This window comes from Stylophora pistillata, chromosome 14 (genome assembly GCF_964205215.1).
Source record: "Stylophora pistillata chromosome 14, jaStyPist1.2, whole genome shotgun sequence".
NCBI lineage: Eukaryota > Metazoa > Cnidaria > Anthozoa > Scleractinia > Pocilloporidae > Stylophora > Stylophora pistillata.
In genome coordinates, this window is record NC_142532.1 from 4,557,234 (window position 1) to 4,580,914 (window position 23,681).

Below are 23,681 nucleotides of genomic sequence, written 5' to 3' on the forward strand. Positions count from 1 at the left end.
TTATTAGAGGGGGGCTTATTAGAGGGGAGTGGCTTATTAAAGAGGGGCTTATTAGAGGGGGGCTTATTAGAGGCGAGTAACTTATTAAAGGGGGCGCTTATTATAGATTTACGGTATTTGCAATGAACGTTCGTTAAATGTGAATTACAGGCAAACCTTTCTAGTTAAGGGAGACGAGTTAAAAAACTTGAAATTTCAAAGCCTCCTCTCCCACCGATCACTTGTAATTGTCCGTTCTGAGTACATGTGAATTGAATTGATGACGACTCATGCTTGAAACTGCGCCAATTTTTTTTTTGCCTTGCAAATCTTTGGAGCGTGAAAAAAACGCCCGCAGTTTATGCAAAATGTGGGCGATCTGTTCGTAAAACGACCGTGATCGACCCACTGTAAAAATGTGAATCACCCACAATATAGCTAAAAAAGAGAATGGTGTCAAAAACTGCAAGCATTTTGTTCATATTTATATCTTACAAGGCTATACAAGGCTGGGGAACATGCTGTGTAAGGTAAACATAGAGGTCTTCATTTTTCTTTAAAATCGCGCTTTTCGTCTGGGTCCTAAAAGCAAAATAAGTGATCTCAGTAGCCAATCAGAGCCAAGAGCGGAAAAACGCGAGCCAATCAGAGCTAAGAGTGGGAAAACGCGACTGATCAAGTCGCGTTTGGTTTTACTTTTGAATCTGATTGATTTACGAAAGTGCCGCGAATTTTCTGAACCAATCACGCAATGAAGCAATCAATAGAGCAATCACGAATTACTATCAACAGTCAATTCAAATATTGCTTTTAATGAGAGATCTCCTCTCGCTAAATCACGCTGTCTACACTGCACAGCAATTCGCCAGTACTCTTGTTTAAAACCGCGACATTTTGGCCTTCAACGTCTTTAGAGCATAGAAAAAACGCCCACGATTCAGGACAAAGAAGGCAGTTTATGCTAGCATCAAAGGCGTTCAACACCCCTCTAACAATTTTTTTACGAGTGGCGTATTCATTATCAAAAAGACGAGAGGATACAGGTGTAGATAACAATTCAACACAAACATAACCAAAAGTATATACACTAAAGTTTAGAAGTTGACTTTAGCTCTATAAAATTTTATTAATGGAAAAGAAATTTTGATAAGTCATGAAATGGTATGGTAGGGTACGTTCTGTTGACTTCTTAGAGGCTACAAACTCTGTTGTGACTTCCTTGATCGCTCCTTTCAAGCCAGTAATTTTGGGAAACGGGTGAGTCTCGACCTCGACAAACAATTAAAAAAAAGGAATTACAAGTGTATTAGTTAAAAAGTGTCTATCTCACTATAAGTACCTGTTATTTACAGCGGGGCCTCAAATAGAAATGAGCCAGTACAAAGACATTCTGGCTTCTTGAACTTCGCCCACGCACAAGGTCTTGATCGTTCAACAGGAACCACGCAAAGTTCGTGTAAAAAATTTATTACTTGTGGCGATACCCTAATGTGGAAAAAAGTCTTAAATAAAACGAAGTTTTGAGTTATCTAGTATGTTGATCCACCCAGACTTCTATGGCTCTGGTGAGTAACACAAACGAAGGTCAAGGAGCAATGGGGGTCCTCACGACATCGTGAAGGGTGAAGAACTCTGTCCTCATCTCCACGCAAGGATCGCCATGATAATGTTTGGGTTATTAGGTAATCCCTCACAAATAGTATTACCTAATTAACATTATCTAAGGGCTGAATAGCTTTGAATTCATTTCAATAATGATAACTTGCCGAGACCAGCGTCAGAAGCCCACAGAGGAAACTGGATGCAGAGACCACCACTCTGCAAGAGTCATGAAAACCAGCTTTGTCCAGCTATTCTTAATTTTTTGGTTAAACGTATTCGGTGTGAGATCTGAAGTCGATCAAGGTTTTAGCCACTGCCTGCAATACTTTTACAAAAGTGCCCCACCAAGACTTACTCGGAGCTTCGCTGATCCACCCAAGGGCATCTGCCAACGGTACGACAACGCATATCGCTATGCCACACTGTACAGTACCAGCCTAAGGATTCCCGTGTACTCAGCTTACACTCTGCCTGAACCTTGCACGGGCTCTCCCGGGGCAGAGAGAAGATCTAGATGGTTTGTCGAGCCTCAGGTATGTAATTTATTTGACCTCTTGAATTATGAAGTGAACAAGTTGCTAATCAATGAAGCCTTATTTTAAAATTAAGGCTTGAAAACAATTTGAAACCAACAGAACTGCAATCAAGAAAAACAGTAAAAAAATAAAAAATAAAAAAAACTGCGTGCAAGTGCCGCTCAGTTATTTTTATTTTTTGTATTACTGTATTGTATTTTTTATTTTAGTTAAGCCGAATATTATTACATTACATTACACACACACACACACACATATATATATATATATATATATATGTGTGTATATAATAATACCTCAAGGTTTAGGTTACTTGAACTTTTACTGCAACTCTGAGTTTCATGCCTCTTGCGAAGCAATCGTCAGGCAACGTCGTGCGTTGCCTGACGATTGCTTCGCAAGAGGCATGAAACTCAGAGTTGCAGTAAAAGTTCAAGTAACCTAAACCTTGAGGTATTATTATCCATGGCTCTAGCCCTGCTATTGAGCACTTTTTAGTAGATGACGATCTCATTTCGCTATTTTGGTTATGTGTGTATATAACATTTTGGTTATGTGTGTATATATGCGCATGCTCGCTGGTTTACTCTAGTTTGAGCACTCTGGCATGGCTTAGACGATACCACAAAGGTTGGGTCGTTTGGGGTGACCGTCTCGGTTCTCCCCCATCCTAGCATTAGCACTGCACTGATGAGGCCCAGAAGGCCGAAACAGTACTGTCTGCAGTTAGTTATATATATATATATATAACCAAAATAGCGGAATGAGATCATCATCTACTAAAAAGTGCTCAATAGCAGGGCTAGAGCTATGGATAATTATACCTCAAGAATTAGGTTACTTGAACTTTTACTGCAACTCTGAGTTTCATGCCTCTTGCGAAGCAATCGTCAGGCAACTGCCAGAAATAACGGTTACTGGCAGTTGCCTGACGATTGCTTCGCAAGAGGCATGAAACTCAGAGTTGCAGTAAAAGTTCAAGTAACCTAATTCTTGAGGTATAATTATATATATATATATATATATATATATATATCTTATCAACCAAGCGCGAGGGCCTTACTGGGAGAATATCGGCCCGAGATCTTGACAGTACGGACCAAGCGCAGCGAGGTCCGTACAAAAAAGACCGAGGGCCGATATTCTTCCAGTACGGTCCCGAGTAAGCTTGGTTAATAAGAGATTTATTATACGACTGAAGTTCAAAGGGAAACAAGTGCGGTACCATTCGGGACCATTCGGGACAGTGCCCGGTCCAATACTGAGAGAATATTGACCGGCAATAGAGAATTTTGATTGGTTAATTTTAGTTATTGGCCCTCTGACTGCCTGAGTCGTGTAATAAAGAGCATTATTGCCAATTCAATGAATTAAAATTGTCTAAGATCTTCCTTGCTTCCTTCATATAAGAATTGATGATTCTTTCTATAGTCTTTTGTTTTTCATTGAACAGCTTCTGGTAGCCTCTGACACAAGATCGAAGAGCAATATGGAGACAGCTTCCCAGCAAACTGAACGTTACAAGACAGTGCAAGCCATCAACGCAGACTACCGTAACACAGGTTACGACAGGGGCCACCTCAATCCAAACTTCTACCAATGTGGCAACGGAGGAACAGCAACGTTTACCTTAACAAACGCCGTTCCTCAAGACCCTTGCTTCAACCAACAGTCGTGGAAGAAAATGGAAGAGGTAACTCTTCAAACAATGAGGACCAATTGCTCTTTTGCTGGCGCCAGACGCTATTTTGTGACAGGAACTGTTCAACAGAGAACACGAATTCCAAACAGAGAACATGACTTGGAAGGAGACGTGGCTAACAGAGATTTCAATCGAGTCACCGTCCCAGTTACCTCTGGACAGCTGTTTGTTGCGATGCTTCAAACTCAGCTAATCGCGACAATGGGTTCTCATTTGCTTACATCGGAAAAAATGTCGCTGACTCTTACGTGGACATCCTTAGCGTAAGTGAACTAGAGGCAAGACTTACTAGTAATGACCTTGCCCAAGATCGTTACCAAGCGGCAAAAATCTTTGTAGATGACTGCAATGAGAATTCAGCAAAATCAAAAACTGCACGAGCTCAAGTTGCAGTTCCCGTAAATTTACGATTGGCAAATGCAGCGAATGACTTAAGCAGGGTGGAACAATCAACTATTCCTCTCAAGAAACGCAAAGTCCTCCAGGGGGCAGTTAGTTTGATACAAAGCAACGGCGTATCTGCGAAAGGTTATTCCCTTGCTCGAATAGAGTTGGGTATAGATTTACCAAGAGACGCTGAAATGCTAGAGAGGGCTAGAAATGCAATGTACTCCAGTGGAGCTAGTTTATTGCTGTATAACGCTAAGGCACCCCTGCCGCTCCTAAACCGCGATAAACCCGGGATCGTGGCAAGTGGGCACAATTCTTCCAGCTTACACCATGTAGCTCCCAACAGAAACATCAAGAACAAGAACAAGTACAAGAGCAATAAAGAGGGACCATCTTGGCTTTCCTATTTCAAATTTCGACCGAGAGAACCCAAGTTAAGTGAAGTCGATGACGTTCAGCGGCAACGCTCGAACGACCAAGCTTCTCCGCCACCGGTTGACGAGTATTTGATTGTCCCAAATCTTGCAGCAGATGAGTCAGATGTCACAATTCAAGGCAAGCGCTGCATAGATTCAACTTGCGGTTTTAATGGCAAGAAGGAGAAGTGGTGCTACACTGACTGGGCGAAATCGGCGGAGGCCAAATGCTGTTTTACCCAATGTAAGTTTAATGGCGGAAAGGATCATCAGACTTGCCAAACAAACAATACCAAGTCCACCGAGACCTCGTGTTCAGTCAGATATTCTTCCATCAATGTGAAAGGCCAGCGCTGTTTGGCTGAACATGAATGCGGCCTCCATGGGTACAATTACTACTGGTGCTACATAGACTTGGACAAGAACTGGGATTACTGCTGCCAACCCTGGCACGTTTGTGACACGCATAAATACAGCTACAAATGGTGTTATACCGGCAAAACAAAAGAATCGAAGGACCAGTATTGTAGCTATTAACAGCTGTATTAAGGTTCAGATTAAAATAAATGGTTGAATGAAAGAAGATAGTCACATGCAATTTCTTTTGATAAAAATTGTATTTACAAAATCTTGATAACTGTGATAATAATGGTGCCCAGTGCCCTCCTGAACACCATTAAAAGCTTTTTAATCATTATCCTGCACGAAAATTTTAGTCGCGCTAATTTGCATCAGCAGTAATTTATAACAAAGACAACGGGTTCTAAGAAGAACCGGGTGTCTAATTGATTTTATAACATAACCAAAGTAAAGCGCGCGCTCTGATTGGTCAATTTAGCGTCCCCCATTTGCCCATGGGTGTACGCTGCTGACGTGAGCAAATGCAAAGACTATCTTTCCGCGCGCGCTTGTTTTTTCTGGTCGCGTAAGATTTGTTAAATAAAAGGGAACTCTTTAGCTACAATGTATCAATGTTATGTTATAAAACAAATGGTAAACACCACAGCGTACACTATTGAGTTATGGATGCACTTGGGAGGTTTGCTAAGCACTCAAGAAGCTAGAGTCGCTCTCGGCTATCGCCTCGAGCGACTCTTACGCTTCTTTCGTGCTTAGCAACCTCCCCCGTGCATCCATAACTCAATAGTGTACGCTGTGGTGTTTACCATTTGTTAATATACAAAGGACTTAACAAGAAACGAAGACTGACTGACTTACTGACCTTCGACTGCTTGAATGAACATCAGTGACTGAATCGCTCACTGCCACGTTGGCAAATTGACTGACTGGGTTGCTAAACAACGACTTACAGAAGCAGGAGATCGCTCTTATAGAACGAAATTGTCAAACAGTGGAGGCTGACACAGAAAAAAATGTTTGTGGTGAAAGATTCGTAAGTAAATTTGCGCAGCTTTAAATTGTTTCCTTTATTTATTTCCGTTATCAAGTTCGCAACAATTTACATTTAAATTTATATGAAGTATTTAAAACCTCAAATAACTTTAGCGCCAGCTTTTCACTTGTGGATTAGAAGCCTAAAATTTAGAAAAAAAAAATGTTTAATTGTGTGAGACGTATCTGTTTCATAACGCATCAAAACAAGAGCTTTAAGGAAAAAACATTTTTTTGAGAGGTGAACGGCGACTGTATGAGGGAAAGCAATTTTACATACAGAAAGCTGAGAAATGCATTTGAAGTCCAAACAATTCAGACACGAAAAACTCCGTTAGCTTCTAGGGAAACTGACAGCTTCCGACTACCTTTCAACTCTCTCTTGCATAAAACTGATTGGTTGAGGTGAAAGCTTACCAAAAGTAATTCCATTGGTCCAAACGAGATTTATACGCAACAACTGATGAAGTCAACAAGATAACGCATAGAAAAAGTTAACCGCGCTATATTAGTTACATACGGGTCATTTATGATACCTGATTATGAATCACAGCCGTATAGCTCGAGTCTCATGCACATCCAGTTCTGCGGATTGTCGTATGGGAGAACTTTCACATACCGGGCCCTAACGGGATTGAACTTGTTTATCACAGGGGTGAAGTGGTCACAGTTACCGTCAAATACCTGTGGAAATGAAGAAGCAAGTAAGTTATAGCATGCTAACCGGGTTGATAAGACTGATGTTAGTGGCTGGCAACTTGGCAGCCCTTTTTTTAACTTTCTTGGAAGAAAAATCGTTGTGCCACTGCCATTGATTGGACGTCTTGGAGTGCTGAGTGTCATATGTATATTGATAGTAGAGAAATATCTTTGCACGTGCAAGTTCGAAACTACGTGTTATTGATTATGAACTTTCTTAGGTTGCATTCGAAAGGATGTCCTTTTGCAGGAAAATTCATTTAAGAATTTAAACCACTTGCGAAAGTCACACCACCTTTCTTCGAATTGACTCGAACTGTTTGTTTACCGTTGGTTTCAGTTCTTTGACAAAAAACATTTCAAAAACAAGACAGTCAAATTTGTTCGGACACTTCCTTCTAGTATCCTTTGTCTTATGAAATTCAACCCCTATCTCTATGAAAATAGGATAACAATATGAGAATAAACGAAACCAAAAAGCTGTCACGACATTTCCATCCGAGCATGTTTGTAGCAAGTACATCATTTCCTAATCTTAGTTGCTTACGTTCTCTTTTGAAAAGCGCAATTTCTACTCTTATAGTGTATTTTTGGTGGGTGAACGTTTAGTTCCGATAAAGATGATTAAAACTGTTTTAGTTCCCATAAAGACGATTAAACTGTTTCCCTTCTATTTGTCCATCGTCTGAGACTCAAATCCAAAACCTTAGAAATACAGTGTACAGACCATTGTTTGCTTATTCTGCGTCAGTTCATTGTAGATTTAGAAGAGAAAAAAATTATACGCAATAGTATTTTCTTGAAATCCTTTAGAGGACCTTCGGATTTCTTTGTTCAGCGTCCAACAAGTCTATTAGTAAACTCCTTTGAAGAACATGATAGCCTTGTTCGAGTTGACAAGGATATTCACCCATACCCATCTTTGTATTATATTCACTGGCATTTTGTGTGAATTGACTTAAATGTGTATGTACTTTGCGGGTAGATGCGATATTTCTTTACAATGTATAATATCCTTTTCATTCCACTGTTTGGTAATCGTGACATTCCTTGAATTCATGAGCAAATAACAAAATTGTACTTATATTTGCGTCAGTGCGAAAGATCAAATTACCAACAAGTGATATGTTTGAGGATGGACGCTGGGGAAGTTTGAGCCACTTAAAAATAAATATAGAAAAATTAATAATAAAAACTATCTTTTAAGATTTGTTTGACCATTAAAAACTATTTCGAGGTACCGGGCTTGGCTCGAGAGACCCATAGGAAATTTAAAAAGAAACTAAAAAGTTGGTCACCTTCCCAAATTGGCCTGATTCTTGCATGTGAGGTGTTCCAATATAAAATGTAGAGAAGTATTTTCTATCTTTGAATCATTGTGACAACTGAAATATTGAAAACCGTCAAATATGAATTGAACCTGGCTTGCTCACTCATCAATATTCTTTCATTTCAAGGAAATGATATTATAGCTGCATCAAATAAAAGTGAACCGTTACTTCCAAATATTTTACACTCAGTTTTAAACTCCCTTCAATTCGACCTTCCACCTTCGAAGGTCAATTTATTAGAGAGAATGTGCATTGACCTGAGAGGACCCCCCTCCTCATCTGCTCTGCTCGAAATCCCAGAGCTTGCCCCAGAGGAGGGAGGGGGGGGGGGGGAGAGAGATGTTAAGATCCTGGGAACCATGTTTATCCAAGATTATCACCTTTCCGAATTCAGTCGTGATTGATTTGCTGATGAACAAACCAACGAAAAATAGAAGAAGGAAAGAAAAAAATACTTAACGCTCTCGCTTTTGTAAACTCAAGTGGAAGGAAATTATGCAAGAGTAATTAGACTGAGACGAATTAATATAATCGGAACGGACTTTCACGCAAGCATCTCTGCAAGTCAAGGAGGATGAAAGAAGTGAATAGTTCCTTTTAAATCTGTTGACTAGCTCCAATAATCAAGAATTTGTTCAAATACACACACAATTTTTAACAAATTGGAACAGGGATCGAGTTCCAAGTCATGTGAGAAACGTGTGCAATGGTCAAAGTTAGGCCGGACTGTTACGCACAAAACTAACTACGTCATTACACTGTCAAAAGATCGACGTACAACGGCCTACAATAACCACTGAAAGGATAATTCTCATTTATGTATTAAAAGATTATGTAAGGTATAAATCAGCTTAGCCCCACACGTCAATTTACGACTTATCGATGTAAGCGAGAAGTCAATAATGCGAAAAAAAAATGCAAACAAACAAAACAAAAAAGTCATTTATCTTCAACAAAAGCGTGACTGTGGCATGATAATAGCCCAGTTTCTAAATATATTTACCTTCAGTTCATAAGGTCACGCAGCGATTTTTCTCGGAATCTTAAACAATAATTTTTTCAGGGTGTGTTTACAAGCAATCTTGTCCATTGCTTACAATGGAGTCGTTCCTGAGAAACCTCACAAGACAAGTTACTTGCTCCATTTGTCTCGAGACCTACAAAGAACCTAAAATTATATCGTGTTTTCACACCTTTTGCTGTCAGTGTTTGGAAAAACACGCTAGAGTGAGCCAGAGACATGGAAAATTCCGATGCCCCGAGTGTCAGGCTGAAATCCATCTACCAGAAGAAAATCGCTTCCAGACCTTGCCAACCAGTTTCTTTCACAACAGTTTGTTGAATCTCCTCGCTGTTCGACAAAGTGGCGATGGAACGAACATTACTTGTGGCAACTGTAAGAAGACCAGCTCGAATGTCCATTACTGCTTTGATTGTGCCCGATTCCTGTGCTCCGACTGTTTGAACGCACATGACATTATGCGCGACGCCTTCGAGGGACACAAATTCATGCCTGTAAAAGACTTCCAAGATCAAGACTACGAAGCTTTGTTGAAGCGACAGCCCTTTTGTACCAAGAAGTACCACGAGAGAGAGATCACAAAATTTTACTGCCTTCAGTGTCAATGTTGCATCTGCCATCTTTGCATCGTCACGGATCATAAGAGCCATAAAGTTATTTTGCTCGACGAAGCGGCCGACAACGAGAAAGGAAACATCATGGCGGATGCTGCAATAAGCCGAACAAGGGAAAATGATTTAAAGGAAATTGTTCGACAATTTCAACAAACAGCTTCTAAGCTACGAGAAAATGCCCAAATCGCTAAACACAGAGTCACGCAAGCAGCCGAACAGAAGATCGCAGAGATTCGAGAGCGTGAGCGACAAGCCACCGAATCAATCGAGACAACATGCGTGACGAGACTCCAAAGAATCAACTCAGCTCGGGAGGCTGTGGATTCTCTAACGAAACAAAACATCAAAGTCGCCGAATTCGCAGAAAACATGGTCCAGAAAAGCTCTAGCTGGGATATCATGCAAAACAAACAAAATTTGAAACAGAGATTCGAAGAACTTCGAGGAATCCAAGCTGCACAACACCATCAGACCTCGTTCATCAAGTTTTACCCTACTCCTGTTGTGAACTTTAATCTGGGCGACATCGCCACCAAAGACATGGCAGACGCAAGTCAGTCCACTCTAGAGAAACTCAATCAAACTCTACAGGCTGGTGTAGAAGCAAAGTTCATTTTGTTCCCCAAAACACCTGATGGAGAAATAAGTTACCAGCTTGATCTTAAGCAGCAAACTGAAGTCACGATAGAACCAACTAGAGATGTCATACAAATCACTGTCTGCGAGACAAAAAACGGTACATTGGAAGTGAGCTTTATACCCCAAATTCCTGGCTCGTACAACATTGAGGCAAAGATTAATGGAGATACACTTGCTAACTGTCCTTTCACTGTTGAGGTGAAAGAGCGTGAACTTACTGTGGTCAGCGAATTGGATCTGAAGTTATTAGAAGGAGACCGGATCGGAACTCTGTGGGGAATCGCGGTCAACACGACACGGAAGATTGTCGTCACTGACTTTGATAAAGACTGTGTTTACATATTTGACAAAGAAGGTAAATGCCTGAGAAAACTTGGAAGTAAAGGAAACAATGCGGTGATATTCAACGGCCCAATCGGTGTGACATCTTTCAGTGATGACGAGATACTGATTGCAGATACAGCTAACTGCAGAATGCAGCAGGTTAATATCCAGACAGGAACTATAGTGAAAGCTTTTGGAAAATTTGGTGTAGGAAAAGGAGAGTTTTCTGCCCCGTGGGACGTTTTCTTGGATGAGGAGAGCCGCATTGTTATAACCGAATTTGGCGCTAACAGGATACAGGTGATGTCACATGAGTGGGAGACTATTTCCATCTTTGGAAATAGCGGCCCAGAAAAACTAAACCGCCCGATGAGCTGCGTTTCTTGCCAAAACATGTTTTTCGTCTGTGACACTGACAACCATTGTATTAAGATTTTCCATCAGACAGGAACCTTCCTACACAAATTTGGCAAAAAAGGGAATCAAGATGGACAATTAAACAAGCCGTATGCTTTGCTTATAGACAGCTCCAATAATCTTCTTGTATGCGATACGATCAATAATCGAGTTCAGCAGTTTTCCTTAGACGGTCGCTTCACAGGCAAAAGTATCACTCATATCCAAAGCCCTCGAGGAATAGCAGCAACACCCGATGGACGTATTCTCGTGACTACCCCTAAAAAAGTCTTTGTATTAAAGTAGCTTCTTTAACGGACATTTTTTTTTTTCTTCGTGGTTCATATTCTTATTCTAATAACCGGCCAGACTGATTATTTCCCTATGCACAATAATTATAAAATTAAACGAGACTTACCTGTAAGTTGAAGTTTGATTGTAATTCTATGAGTCATCAGTCAGGAACGAAGGAGTCACACAAAACGCCTGATATGCAAGGAAAATCCAAGCCACTATTACCTTCCACGTTTCCTGATCAGCAAGCATACAAGCACTGATCGGCAGCACGCATGCGCATCTCATGTGACTCCGTAGTGACTCAGACTGATGACGTAATAGAATCTGAGTTTGAGCAGCTCATTCATCTTGAATGAATATATATAATCACACTAGCTAAGTGTGATTATACATATTCATTCATTTAAGTGTGATTATATATATTCATTTATAATATATATTTTATATATATTATAAATATTTGCACCTGGTAACTTAGACAAACATAATTCAGCTTTGCCGTCTGCATATTTAAAACCAAACATCTAAGGAGCATTATACATTTTCATACAGAGTAAGGTGGACGCTCTTACTAAGATTTTTTCTTCAAAGAATTCATACTAGTCCTAGAGAGGGTAGAAGAAGCTAGGTGCCGAAATAAATGATTATTGATAGAAAATGTTGTTTGTGACATTCTGTTCTTGTTCTGAGGTTACCTATGTTTATGTCAGTCTCTTCTCGCCAAAAAAGTCGGCAGTTCTCGCAGTTTCATGGCTCAAGTTGAACAATTTGTTACTCATTACGAGAAGATAAATGATTTACATCATCCTTTGAACTGTTTTTGCTGTTAAGAAATGAAACGGCTTTCAAATGTTCTCTCCAGTTTTACAATTGAGCATCGAAATGACTTTTTGTAAGTTCAAGTTCACTGTTGTCCATTTCCGAATTACTTTTGGCCTCATTTTCAAAGCGAGTCTTGGTTCTCATCCTTTCATATGAATAGAAGTGCTCATTCACGAGCAAATAAGACTCATTTTCATACGAATGGCTGAACAACAGGTCTCGCTTTGAAAAAGAGGCCAAGAGTGATTCGTAAATGGCTCATTAGAATTCACAGTTTTGGAAAGAGAGTTGAAAAAATTCAGCAAAGGCCTACAACTCACGACAACCCGTCCGGCCCGGCCTACACACGTCTGCTCTATTGTGGTTTTCTTTGGGATTACGTGAACGGGGCCGGACAGGTCATATGCTAATTCATTGAAAATCTCCCAGAGACTGTGGAACCCCCCTTTTTTATAAGTTGTTAAAGACGAAATTTTCAAGTGTGCGTGATTGTAAAAGACACCCTTCAAAGAACTTTCCTTATGAGCGGGTAGACGCTGGTGAAGAAACGACAATAGTTTTTCGTTCTAATTGTGATTGCTTGTCAGGTTGACCAGAGTCTTTTCAGTTGACCAATAGAGCAGAGAGGAACAAAACGAGCGAAATCTCGGGATTACCATAATAACTCAACCGGGTATGGCTCTATCACAAAGGCGTCCATATAATAACTATTTAACAAATAGATTCCTCGTTGTCTGCGTCTGTTCAGTAATAAATCCCGAATGACGTCAAAATGTGGTTCACCAGGCACAGCCGAATGTGTCACTGATACTGGGTGGTTCTACCATAGTTTTTTTTTTTATAAGGTTATGAAACTAGCTGTCGAACAAACCTTCAGGTCCGAGAGGTCCAGCGTCACGTTTCGCTTAGCAGGTCTTACGGCAATTCCTCAATATCCACCCAGAATGCTCGCATTGTGAGAGAGAGTAACTTGGGCAATTGCTTGATTTATCCACACAGCGAAGACCTACGGTAAACAATGTACAGAGAGCAGAAGCGCTGAGAGAAACGTCAGTAAAAAAGCGTCTCGTAACACATGCTATTTGTGATATGCACGGGAGGATTGTACTATAGGTTAAAGCGCAGGAGCTACATGTAAGGAGCGAAAAGTTAACGAGACTTATCTTCATTGTCATAGGGCGGGAACATCAGAGCGAAGCTGACAGAACAGCAATGCAGTTGTTTCGCGAAAACCTACTTTTAAGTATGTAACTAAGGATGGCATGTACCTACCTGTTTCATTTGCTGATGGACCGGAAGTGGGTGGTACAGTTGGGCTGCTTGTGCCTGTTGGAGGTGGCGGAGGCTGGGTGGATAGTGTTGGCTGAGACGTTTGGGGAGGAGAAGTTGGTGGAGTGGGAACCTGGGTCGGTGGTGCTATGAGATTAAAGATACTAAGTTAAGTTTGATGTTATCGAAGAGTAGTTTAAACAGCCAAACAACATCACCCGAACTTCCGCGTCCAAATGAAAACCTAACACGAAAGAGCGCCTGTGAAATTGACTAAGAATACCAGAGTTGAAAATGGTGGTGCCAAGGAAAAAAATTATCCTAACCGTTGCAGAGATCGCACGAGTGAAGACACCAGTCTTTCATGATGTCCGGGTCCGGGTCGGTTTGACAAACTCCACCCTGCTTCCATGCTGGACAATTTCCGTTTCTGTCGATACAGGAATCTATCACATAGGGCATTCAAAAAAAAAAGAGACAGAGAAGAAAATGAATGAAAAGAGTTCAAAATCCATTCTACTGACTTGGACTACAAAATGGCCACCATTATATAATTTGGTTCAACAATATGGCTGCCTTGAAGTCAAGTGCATTGTATTAGTACTCACCGCTGCTACAGAGTTTACACGTGACTTTATACCACATGTGCATGGCGTCAGGTTGGTTCTGACAGTACCCGTCACTTTTCCATTATCGACAGCTCGATGTGCCTGCGTCGTCCCTGCACAAACTGGAGCCTGGTGAACAAAGTTACACAAGAAAGTGCAGTAAAAGTTGCAGTATTTAACTTGAGAATAATTCTGTTGAATTAATAAAAACTGTGAACTTGAAAAAGTCACTTAGATGTCAGCTCACTGAAAAATTAATTGCATCTGAACAAACCCTTGGAATGGTGTTCGTTTACAAAATCATGAAACTAAACATGTCAAGAAACAAAACCATTTTCGATATAATAAAATTCTAACATAGCCCCGAGGCTGGGGGAATAAAACAAAGTAAACCACATCGAGATGGAGGGATGAATACTTATTCCTTTTGTTTTATTCCTCTAAGCCTCGGAGCCATTTTGATATATCGAAAATGGCTTATTGAGTGCCACAAAACCGAGCCAAAGTGTTCACAACAACCAACAAAATGAAAAAAGTATCGCAAGCAGCCAATGCGAAACCAAAGTACAACAAGCAAATGTCACGATTGGTTCTAATGCTGCATCTGATTGGTTAAAAGGGTAGCGAGAGTTTTCTCGACCAATCACAGAGCGTAACGTAGTATAGCCGATGTTATCCTGAATTACTTTTCTCCATGGTGGTAACTTGGTAAAAACCTGGGTTTACCCGAGCTGCCATCGTCCTAATCTAAATCGGGGTATTATTGCAAAGGGTATCGCCACGATGTAACACGGTTTTCAACATAACAACACCAAATTGATTGTATTCATTGAAAGCAAACTGAGAGAAACTTTTACAAGAATGATCAGTCGATCACAAATAACACCACTAACTTCAATTCTGGAAGCGTGGAACTGGTCTGAACGAACTGAAGTCATCAATGGCTCTTTTCCGCATGACAACTAAAGAAAGGACGAGAGAAATAGTTTCGCTGTTGAGTAAAATAAACTAGGTATCGTGTCTAAACAACCGCAGGAATTGAATATTTACGAGAGACGGAGTAAAATTGGGTGGTGCATAATCATATCAAAACCAAAAAAACATTTAGGTATTCTCTATTTTTTGTAGAGAACCATCAAGAAAGGTCGTGACAAACCAAGAGGTGGATTGCAATGGTTAAGATGGTTAAGATTACGACAAATTACAAACGGTGAAAGCTCCTCTGCAAAAGTAGTTGTATCGTTGGTAGGAAGTAAACAAATGAAAAAAACATTTGGTTTTTTTCGAAATCGCCCCTCTACATTCCTCACCCTCACACTTGTACATTCGATTGGTTTTGTCATGTTTAAGCTAGCATAATTAGCATACATTATGTTGCACGTGGGCTGTGGTGTTGTTGCGTAATAAAGAATTGAGCATGGCGCTGTGCGCGTACTGAGTCAAACATTACAGGTTTGTTGCGCGTCGCCATCCCTCAGCTCCATATACGGGACCTTTCCATTCATGGGTACTACCTTACGGATGGTGGGTTAGCCATTTTTGGAGAATTCCGTGAGCGGGTACTGCATGATGGACTTGAAATCGTACGGTACGCCATAATCAACAACTTCAGTTCCCCATTTCCTTTTGGCGAAAGCGTCTTCGAGGCCTGGATAACAAAAGGGCTGAACGGTAGAACACAGAATGGTAAAATATGTTTAAAGGGCGCCTTTTGACTGAGTACACAAAGGATTAAGGCCAATGAGAGGTGATAGAGAAGACCAAAAAAACTACCTTTAGCGTAAGAAAATGCAGGTGACCATGTCACTATTTATGAAAGTGTAGTGCAGTTGGCGGGTGAGTGTAGTCCTGACAAGGACTGTTGTCGGTGGCAGTGACTGACATTTCGACAACCTGAGGGGAAGTCATCATCAGTCAAGCGAATAGTTAGTGTCAGTCGAATGTTTTAATTCCAGTTCGTGTAAAATGATTGGTCAGTTTTGCCGTGATGTTACTCCGTTAGTCAGTAATGACTTCCGCTCAGGTTGTAGAGACGTCAGTCACTACCACCGACGACAGCCCTTCACAGGACCACACTCACCCGGACGATCACACAACACTTTCACATATTACCCCCGGATCCAAACCATTTACTGCAAGTCACTGCTGGTTTCAGTATTCAGAGAATACATAAGGCCGCGGTGTATGATTTCTATGCCAAGTACAGGGCAGAAAAAAACCAATTACAATATCGGACTACTTTAGACACTCTGTGAAGGTGTAGTCTGATCGTCCGGGTGAGTGTAGTCCTGAGAAGGACTGTTGTCGGTGGCAGTGACTGACGTTTCGACAACCTGTGCGGAAGTCATCATCAGAGTCAAGTGAGTGATTGTTGTCAGTAGAATGTTCTTATTCCAGTTCGTGTGAAATGATCGGTTGGTTTTGCCGTGATGTTACTGGCTGTAAGACTCAAGTGACGTAAGTCGTTCGTGATTGGTCTGTTTCGGTCTGTCGGTAAAGCTAGGTTGTTCTTTTTCGGTCGTTTGTGATGTTTATGTCGTGAATGAGTCGTTTGTATGGGGCGGGTAGTTGTTGACATCTGTTTAGGGGAGTCTGTTCTAAGTTAGTAAACCAGCTTTCCAGAGTCAGTCGTTGAAAATAGTCAGTGCTGTAGGTTAGGCATTGCGCAGAGTCCCAGTCAATGTTGTGGTTGGTAAGTCGATGGTGTTCAGCAATGTGATTGCTGACATCACCTTTCCTCGTCGCCCGTCTGTGTTCAGTCAGTCTTGTTGTGAGGTTTCTGCCAGTCTCACCGATGTAGGAGGCTTGGCAGTCGGAACAATTGATCTTATAAATCGTTCCCTGTCTGTTCCTCGGTTCGTCTTTGTCTTTAACGTTGGTTAGTAACTGACGTAGTGTGGTGATGGGTTTGTGGTTTACTAACTTAGAGCAGACTCCCCTAAACAGATGTCAACAACTACCCGCCCCATACAAACGACTCATTCACGACATAAACATCACAAACGACCGAAAAAGAACAACCTAGCTTTACCGACAGACCGAAACAGACCAATCACGAACGACTTACGTCACTTGAGTCTTACAGCCAGTAACATCACGGCAAAACCAACCGATCATTTCACACGAACTGGAATAAGAACATTCTACTGACAACAATCACTCACTTGACTCTGATGATGACTTCCGCACAGGTTGTCGAAACGTCAGTCACTGCCACCGACAACAGTCCTTCTCAGGACTACACTCACCCGGACGATCAGACTACACCTTCACATGTTACCCCCGGGTTCAAACCATTTACTGCTTTAGACACTCTATTAAAAATTGCTTTATTCATATACTTGATAAGGCGTTCATCTCGAAACGTAATTTGGTAAAACTGCTATGCTTGTAAACATTATATTTCTCGTTGAGCGATTTCCACTAACACTGAAAACAATCAAGCTTTTACCCTCTATTCTCGAAAAACATATACTCCCATGTTACAGAAATTGTTGTTGTTGTTCATCGTGGTTTTGTCTATAAATGAACGTTTGATCGTTGTCTTACGATGTAGAATGAAGCTATCAATTGTATCAGATCATAGGCATCTGATTGTATTTATTTTATTTATTTATTTTATTTATTTTAGGATTTGTACCAAGTACAGGAGCAGAAACAATAGTACATGGGTCCCCTACGAGGTTTAAGCTTCAACAAACCCACCCATCCCAACCCAGGGGAGGACATCCATCACACAGTAATCTCGTGCGTGGGAAATTAACGTCTCCTACCCCTAACCCTGCAGGAGACGGGACCTCCATTTATTCGTCCCTATCCGAAAAGACTAGAATATCCAACCATTTCTTGATATTATCGAAAGGTAGCATATTCTTCTAAATTATTTTAAGACCTTGAGCGTTGGTCCGGCTGGGGCTCGAACCCTCGACCTCCTGCACAACAGTCCAGCGCTCTATCCACTGAGCTAACCGGGAGGCGGTTAAGCGTATTGATTGCAACGTTTCCACTGCTCTACTGCTACTCTTCGTCCGGCGACGAGGTCGAAAGTTTACGATTCGCTTTTTTATAACACCTTCAGTCAGCGACAAAATAGTTGACAAATTGACTTTTTCAACCCCTTACATCTCTTTTTCCCTCGTTAAGTTAACCTATTCGCCCCTCCCCCCCCCCGAAACAATATTGTAACATGATTCCATGACCCGTTTCGAGGCAACATTTAATCGGGGGGGAGGGGAGGGGGCTGTTAATGATTTGTAGTGAGGTCAGTAGAAACAAAAATGCTATTCTTCACATAAACAGAACTCTTCCAACATAATTTTCAAGCTGATTATTGGTTTGCTCTCATATAAATTTTATCGTTCGTTCTTATTAACTATATATTGAATATTCTCACCGTCCAGGACGTTCGCCCATATAACCTGAATGCAACTGTTTCGGTCCGGTCTGCTTTGCTTGTGCCAGAATCCGACTGAATGTCCGATCTCGTGCACCATCACGTGAGTAAAATCACAGTCGCTACCGATAGAGAAATGGGTCTTGTAGTCATGGTGGCCCACGTGACCCCATCATCTGTATGAAAACGTTTAGATAATTGAATCTATTTCAGGTGGCTTAAAATTAAAGGTAAGGTAAGGTAAAGTCTACTTAAGAACCATGTGGCTCATCGGGCCGGCGCTTAACTCCGGTTTCCGTAACATGAAGCGACTAAGAGTATTTCTACCCCCCCCCCCCCCCCTGGATGGGATACTAGTCCATCGCAGGGTTACCCCCAGCATTAAATTCGCCGGTACCCATTTAATACACCTGGGTGGAGAGAGACACTGTGAGAGTAAAGTGTCCTCTCTAAGAACACAACACGATGTCCCCGGCCGGGGCTCAAACCCGGACCACTCGATCCGGAGTCGAGCGCACCAATGATGAGGCCACCGCGCCTCCCCTCTTAAAATTAAAAGTAAATAATAATTGGAAGCATTTCAAACGAATTATAACATAGGCTCATGCACCGCGTGGCTTCCAGTCCACTGCCTCCAGGCAGAATGTGCCATCTGGAGTACTTTTTGAGTATGTAGGTTTCAATCCTTCATGAATGTTTTTCTTCTCTAATCGAGCTTGATAAGTACGTTTATTTCCATGATGGTGATCACTGTGATGTGGTCTGGCCTGTTTACTGGGAATTGGGGGGAGGGGGCATCTTCAAATAAGTTTTCTTCGATTGTTTGTAAACTGCTGATGTAGTCAGGCCAAAGTCCCCCGAAAAGTGTTGTGATGCGCATTTGATCATATCCACATATTAATTTGCTCAATATAAATATTAAACTATTATTACTAATTATAATTATAGGAAGCCATTTAAAGTTGACAGAGAATCAATGGCCACAAACGCACGAATGAGCTAAATGAAAATTTATTTTTGCACAAAGATACCACGACCTTGGATAGGCTTTTGATTTTAAATATCTCTCCAGTAATGCTTGCATTACTTTCAGGCAGTCGGGCTCATATTCATCCCCGTTTTCTTTTCGTAACTCGGCATAAAACTGCGCCAGTGTTCGGTAGAGGATATCGCTCTCGTAATCTTCTAAATTTGCTTAGAAGTTTCTTTCATTCGCCCACTTTTTAAAAACGTTCTTCCAGTACTCCGTGCTTTTCCTCGTGTTTTCGTTTTCACTCTTGTCTTTTAATTCTTCGATATATTCCTCGCCAACTATCTCGAAACGAGACGCCATTGTTACAGAAAATCTTCAGCAACAACTTTTTGATAGCATAAGCTGTTGGTAGGCAACCTGAGTACCAATGATGAGCTAGTAATTTTGCCCCCTTCTCAAACAATTATTAAGAAAAAAATACCCTCTTCATTGACCAATCAGCATTCAGTAATTTTGCCCTCTATTTTATTAAAATAAAGAAAGGTACTCAATTATCCTGGAGATGAGTTTTGAAATACTCCCAAACAGTATTATCTCACTTGCATGGATTTACAAGAGCACAATTGGTGGAAATTCCAAACGTTCTGATCGCGACGGGAAAACCAGCGAAATGACATCCTGAACTTGTTAGGGAGAACGGCAACGCTAACACCGGAAGTCGAATGGTGTCGTGTCCAGACTATTCCGCGCGCTCTCCCGTTCTGAAATAATGTTCCCGTCCTCTTGTTAAATCTCTATAATAATTTGCTTACTTTCTAAATTTTTGGAGTGGCAACTGGATGTTTGTCCAATTCATTGAGTCACAAACTCCAGATATGGCAACACCGAGGTGGCAGTATTCGTGGGTCACCACCATCTTGTCATCTCAACATTTGGGAAGATCCTGTAAAGGAAACTGTCAGTTGCTTACCTAAGTATGGTTCGTGACAGAATCATAGGAGCGAAGCCATTACAATTAAAGCCAATAAGAAACGAGTCTTTGTTAATGGAGTGAGGAATTTGACTCCCGATCAAACGGTTGGAGATTTGACGAAACCGCTTCAATTCATGTTGACAAGAGATGATCAGGTCATGAAAAAAGACTCCTCATATACTTAGTTATTCCCAAACAAAGAACTGTCGTGATACTTCTTAAATCAAACCCGTTTTCAGAGTTCCCTCGAGAATTTACACATAACCAAGCCCGGCCTTTGCCGCGAACTTTGATCGTGTGTACAAAATACGTGCCGTCTATCCTTCCTACACAGAAGCAAATTATGAAAAACGCCGTGGAAGTCCCATCCCTTCCCTTTTTCACATGAAGACTATTTTTGGACGTCGTTTCCCTTTCGTGGTCCTCCTAGAAAAGGAAGTTGAACTTTTGAATGAAACTGTTTATTACCTGGATTCATGTTGGCCCACAGAATTTGCTCAATGGCACCCTTGAGACTGTTGCGAAAGGCGAGCCTGGCAAAGAAGACGCAAAGTTCGAGAAGAAACACTTTGACCATCCCACGGAGAAAGAGTAGAAAACGTTCCAGCTAGGATGGAATAAATACAGCGGAAAAAAACATTATCTACCTGGAAAAATAGGTTCCCTAAGCTAAAAGTATACCGAGACGTGATGGAATGCACAAAAGACAATTAGAAGAAAAGCGTAAAACGGCCGGTTTTCCTAAAGAAACAAATCATTTCACAGCTTATCGAAAAACAAAAGTGCAACAACTAAATTGCCTTTTTTTCACATTCAAGCAGTTCGATACTTGTTAAACAATTAGCCAAACTCTTCACAACAGTTGAGGATTAACTGGGGTTATTAGATCGATGATGGTTTCCCTCCTCTACCTGAAAACGCAGTAAGAGTTCTCGATAACTTACAGAAAGAAGTGAAGACTTCAGCTTTATGAATATACATTGAAACCCCATCCAGTCTATTTAGTTGCACAGACTGTTTTCATGATATATTTTTGTTTACGTTCTAAACTAGCACTTTTTTGTTTGTATTTTCGATAGCTTTAAGCAATTCGAAGAAAGAGGTGTCAGGTTTGTCTTAAAAGCCCTTTCATAAAGAGATCAACGAAAATACATTTGACTGAATCTATTACAGTTTCATTGCCGGAAAACGAAAATTTTCCTGTATTGGTCCTCAGTGGCAAATGAAAAGTTAAAATTAATCTATGATAGGTTGACGATATTTTTTAGTAGGTGATACACTTTTAAAAGAAATGATTCAAGTCAATTATGTAAACATAAAAAGCAAACTAAACAGTAAAGCTTGAATTTCAATTGATATGTTAGCAATGGGTCAAGAATGTTTAGACACCTGAAAATCTGGTTATGGTTTCCAAGAGAGCCAATTGAAATAAATTCCTGTTAAATCAAATCGTTGTTACGTCCAAATTAATTCTCACAGAAAATCCTCATTTTCAAATGAAGCAACGGAGCAGTCGCGCAACGGACATTGTGTTCCTAACATGGCGCATTTCACACTGACAAACGTCTTTCTCTGCAAACTACAGTCGAACCTGTATTAAGCGACAACGTATTAGGCGCTCATCCATATATTAAGCTGTTATCCTATTTAAACAGTCGGTTCTCAAAGTCCCGAAACTTTTTCCCCTTAGTACTGTAATTTTCAACTCTCTTAGGCGATCGCGTTCGCCTTTGACTGAGTCCCACCGGCCTACTTGTAATGTCTTGTACCTGTATTGAGTGGTCACTTCAAGCAGAACCACCGAAAATAAAAAACAAACAAAAAAAGAATGATATCTATAGTCCATTTTATTCTATATTTGTCGCCCGAAATCAGTGTCGGCTCTTTAAGTCCAAATGTCCTCTACACATTGTAGATTATCCTCCTTCTAAGGACTGTGAGGACAAAATAGCGTTTCTTTTATCGCGTTTGACTCCCGGTGGGTGACCGCATAATACAGTTTCGACTGTACCCTAAAATACAACATTTCATTCATATAAACAAACATTGTTGTTTCAGCTTGACAAGCGTAAGTCGCATACAGAGTTTATTTATCCCTGTGTGGGCTGTTGGAACTCGATGCTTTGCAAAAGAAAATCTGTGGTCGAAGTTCACGCATTACCTAGTCTTTTCAAAAGTAAAACGGTTTTACTGTTTGCTGTGTTTCATTAAAAGTTTACTTTGCTGAACAAGCTTGCAAATCTATACTTACAACCAGTACAAAATATTCAGTGCACAAGGCGAGCATAAAATTACCTACCAAGGAACTAGAAGCTAGAACTGAACTAAACTAGAGGTAGTTTAGAAGTTTAACAGCCCCGTGTCAAAAAAACATCGTCACATAATCGTCTTCAAATTCTAAATAACAAAGCTTTCTATCCACTCTCGAACTAAAGGAATAGACCGCGAGCAGTCCCTCCTTTTCGACGAAGTGCGTCGCGCGAGTCAAAACACTGAAGTCAGTGACGCGCCACGGGAGGCTCTTTAAGCGAGGCGCCCTACTTTTCGAGAGCTTCTTAGTCTCATGAAGCTTCCACGGTGCATCGACGTCGCTCCAAAAACTCCCCGCAACGTGGTGACATCAATTGTTTTTCTTCCGCAGATTTGTTTTGACTTGCCGGAAAGGAGGGAAATCAACTATAGGAAAAAATTTATCAACAATTTTCCTCGTGCCATTTTTAAAAATACCTTGCATTCTCAGTTTAGAAGCTAAGCTATGATTGGCCGAAAGAATTTATCTAGCCCCTCCTAGAATAATTGACTTTAACGATATGAGTAAACAAAATAAATAAAACAAAAGTGAACTGTTGTCTAGACTTGAGCCTTGGCACTAGCTAAGAAACACGAACCGTGCATTAAAAAAAAAGATCGAAACCGAACATTCGGAAACCTAAAAAATATCGTTAATGTTACTATATTTCACAGCTTTGCCGACTATTTTGGGGAGCAGTGAAACAGGATAAATTCCAAGAATTGAAAGAGGAGGAAATGTTGTGATACGTGCTTTGCTGTTAATTTGAAACAGTACACGCCTTGTCAAACCGAAAGAAAACAGAACAAAAATCTTTGCCTTCCGAACCAAGCTTTTCATGCCCCAAAGAAAGTGATGTGTCACGCACCTCGAGGGAAATGCCGCTCTGTACATCGGACTTTAGGCGTTCTATATAACATAGCGCTGTCTTCGCCAATTCATATCTCACTCGGTGGCGGAAACTTTGTCTTGCTTTCGTACAGGAATCGGAAGTGGGAAACGAAAGTCGAAAGTT

The 23,681-nt window shown here is 40.9% G+C and overlaps 1 protein-coding gene, 1 long non-coding RNA gene and 2 pseudogenes across 4 annotated transcripts; 2 read left to right on the forward strand and 2 right to left on the reverse strand.

The window, feature by feature from the left end:
* Positions 1-793: 793 nt before the first annotated feature.
* Positions 794-5,162, forward strand: LOC111327557 (uncharacterized; annotated as a pseudogene).
* A 676-nt stretch (positions 5,163-5,838) lies between these two features.
* On the reverse strand, positions 5,839-18,602 carry LOC148716176 (uncharacterized; annotated as a pseudogene). The gene is made up of 10 exons (XR_015995547.1): positions 18,431-18,602; positions 15,488-15,685; positions 14,038-14,061; positions 13,756-13,875; positions 13,433-13,576; positions 10,314-10,401; positions 9,355-9,776; positions 7,045-7,151; positions 6,554-6,701; positions 5,839-6,160 (listed from the first exon to the last, which is right to left on the reverse strand). The product of XR_015995547.1 is annotated as an uncharacterized LOC148716176 (transcript).
* Positions 8,962-11,996, forward strand: LOC111327568 (E3 ubiquitin-protein ligase TRIM45). The gene has a single exon (XM_088745241.1). The coding sequence runs from the start codon at positions 9,146-9,148 to the stop codon at positions 11,345-11,347; it is 2,202 nt and encodes a 733-aa protein (XP_088601367.1). The 5' UTR covers positions 8,962-9,145; the 3' UTR covers positions 11,348-11,996.
* An 823-nt stretch (positions 18,603-19,425) lies between the features above and the next one.
* On the reverse strand, positions 19,426-23,659 carry LOC148716177 (uncharacterized). 2 transcript variants are annotated; one of them, XR_015995401.1, is made up of 3 exons: positions 23,535-23,659; positions 20,845-20,983; positions 19,426-20,346 (listed from the first exon to the last, which is right to left on the reverse strand). It is a non-coding gene; the product is annotated as an uncharacterized LOC148716177 (long non-coding RNA). The 2 variants fall into 2 exon arrangements; XR_015995400.1 differs by having other exon boundaries at positions 19,426-20,358.
* Positions 23,660-23,681: the final 22 nt, after the last annotated feature.

Coding starts and splice junctions, on each gene's coding strand:
- LOC111327568 (XM_088745241.1), top strand. CDS start 9,146: ATGGAGTCGTTCCTGAGAAACCTCACAAGACAAGTTACTTGCTCCATT.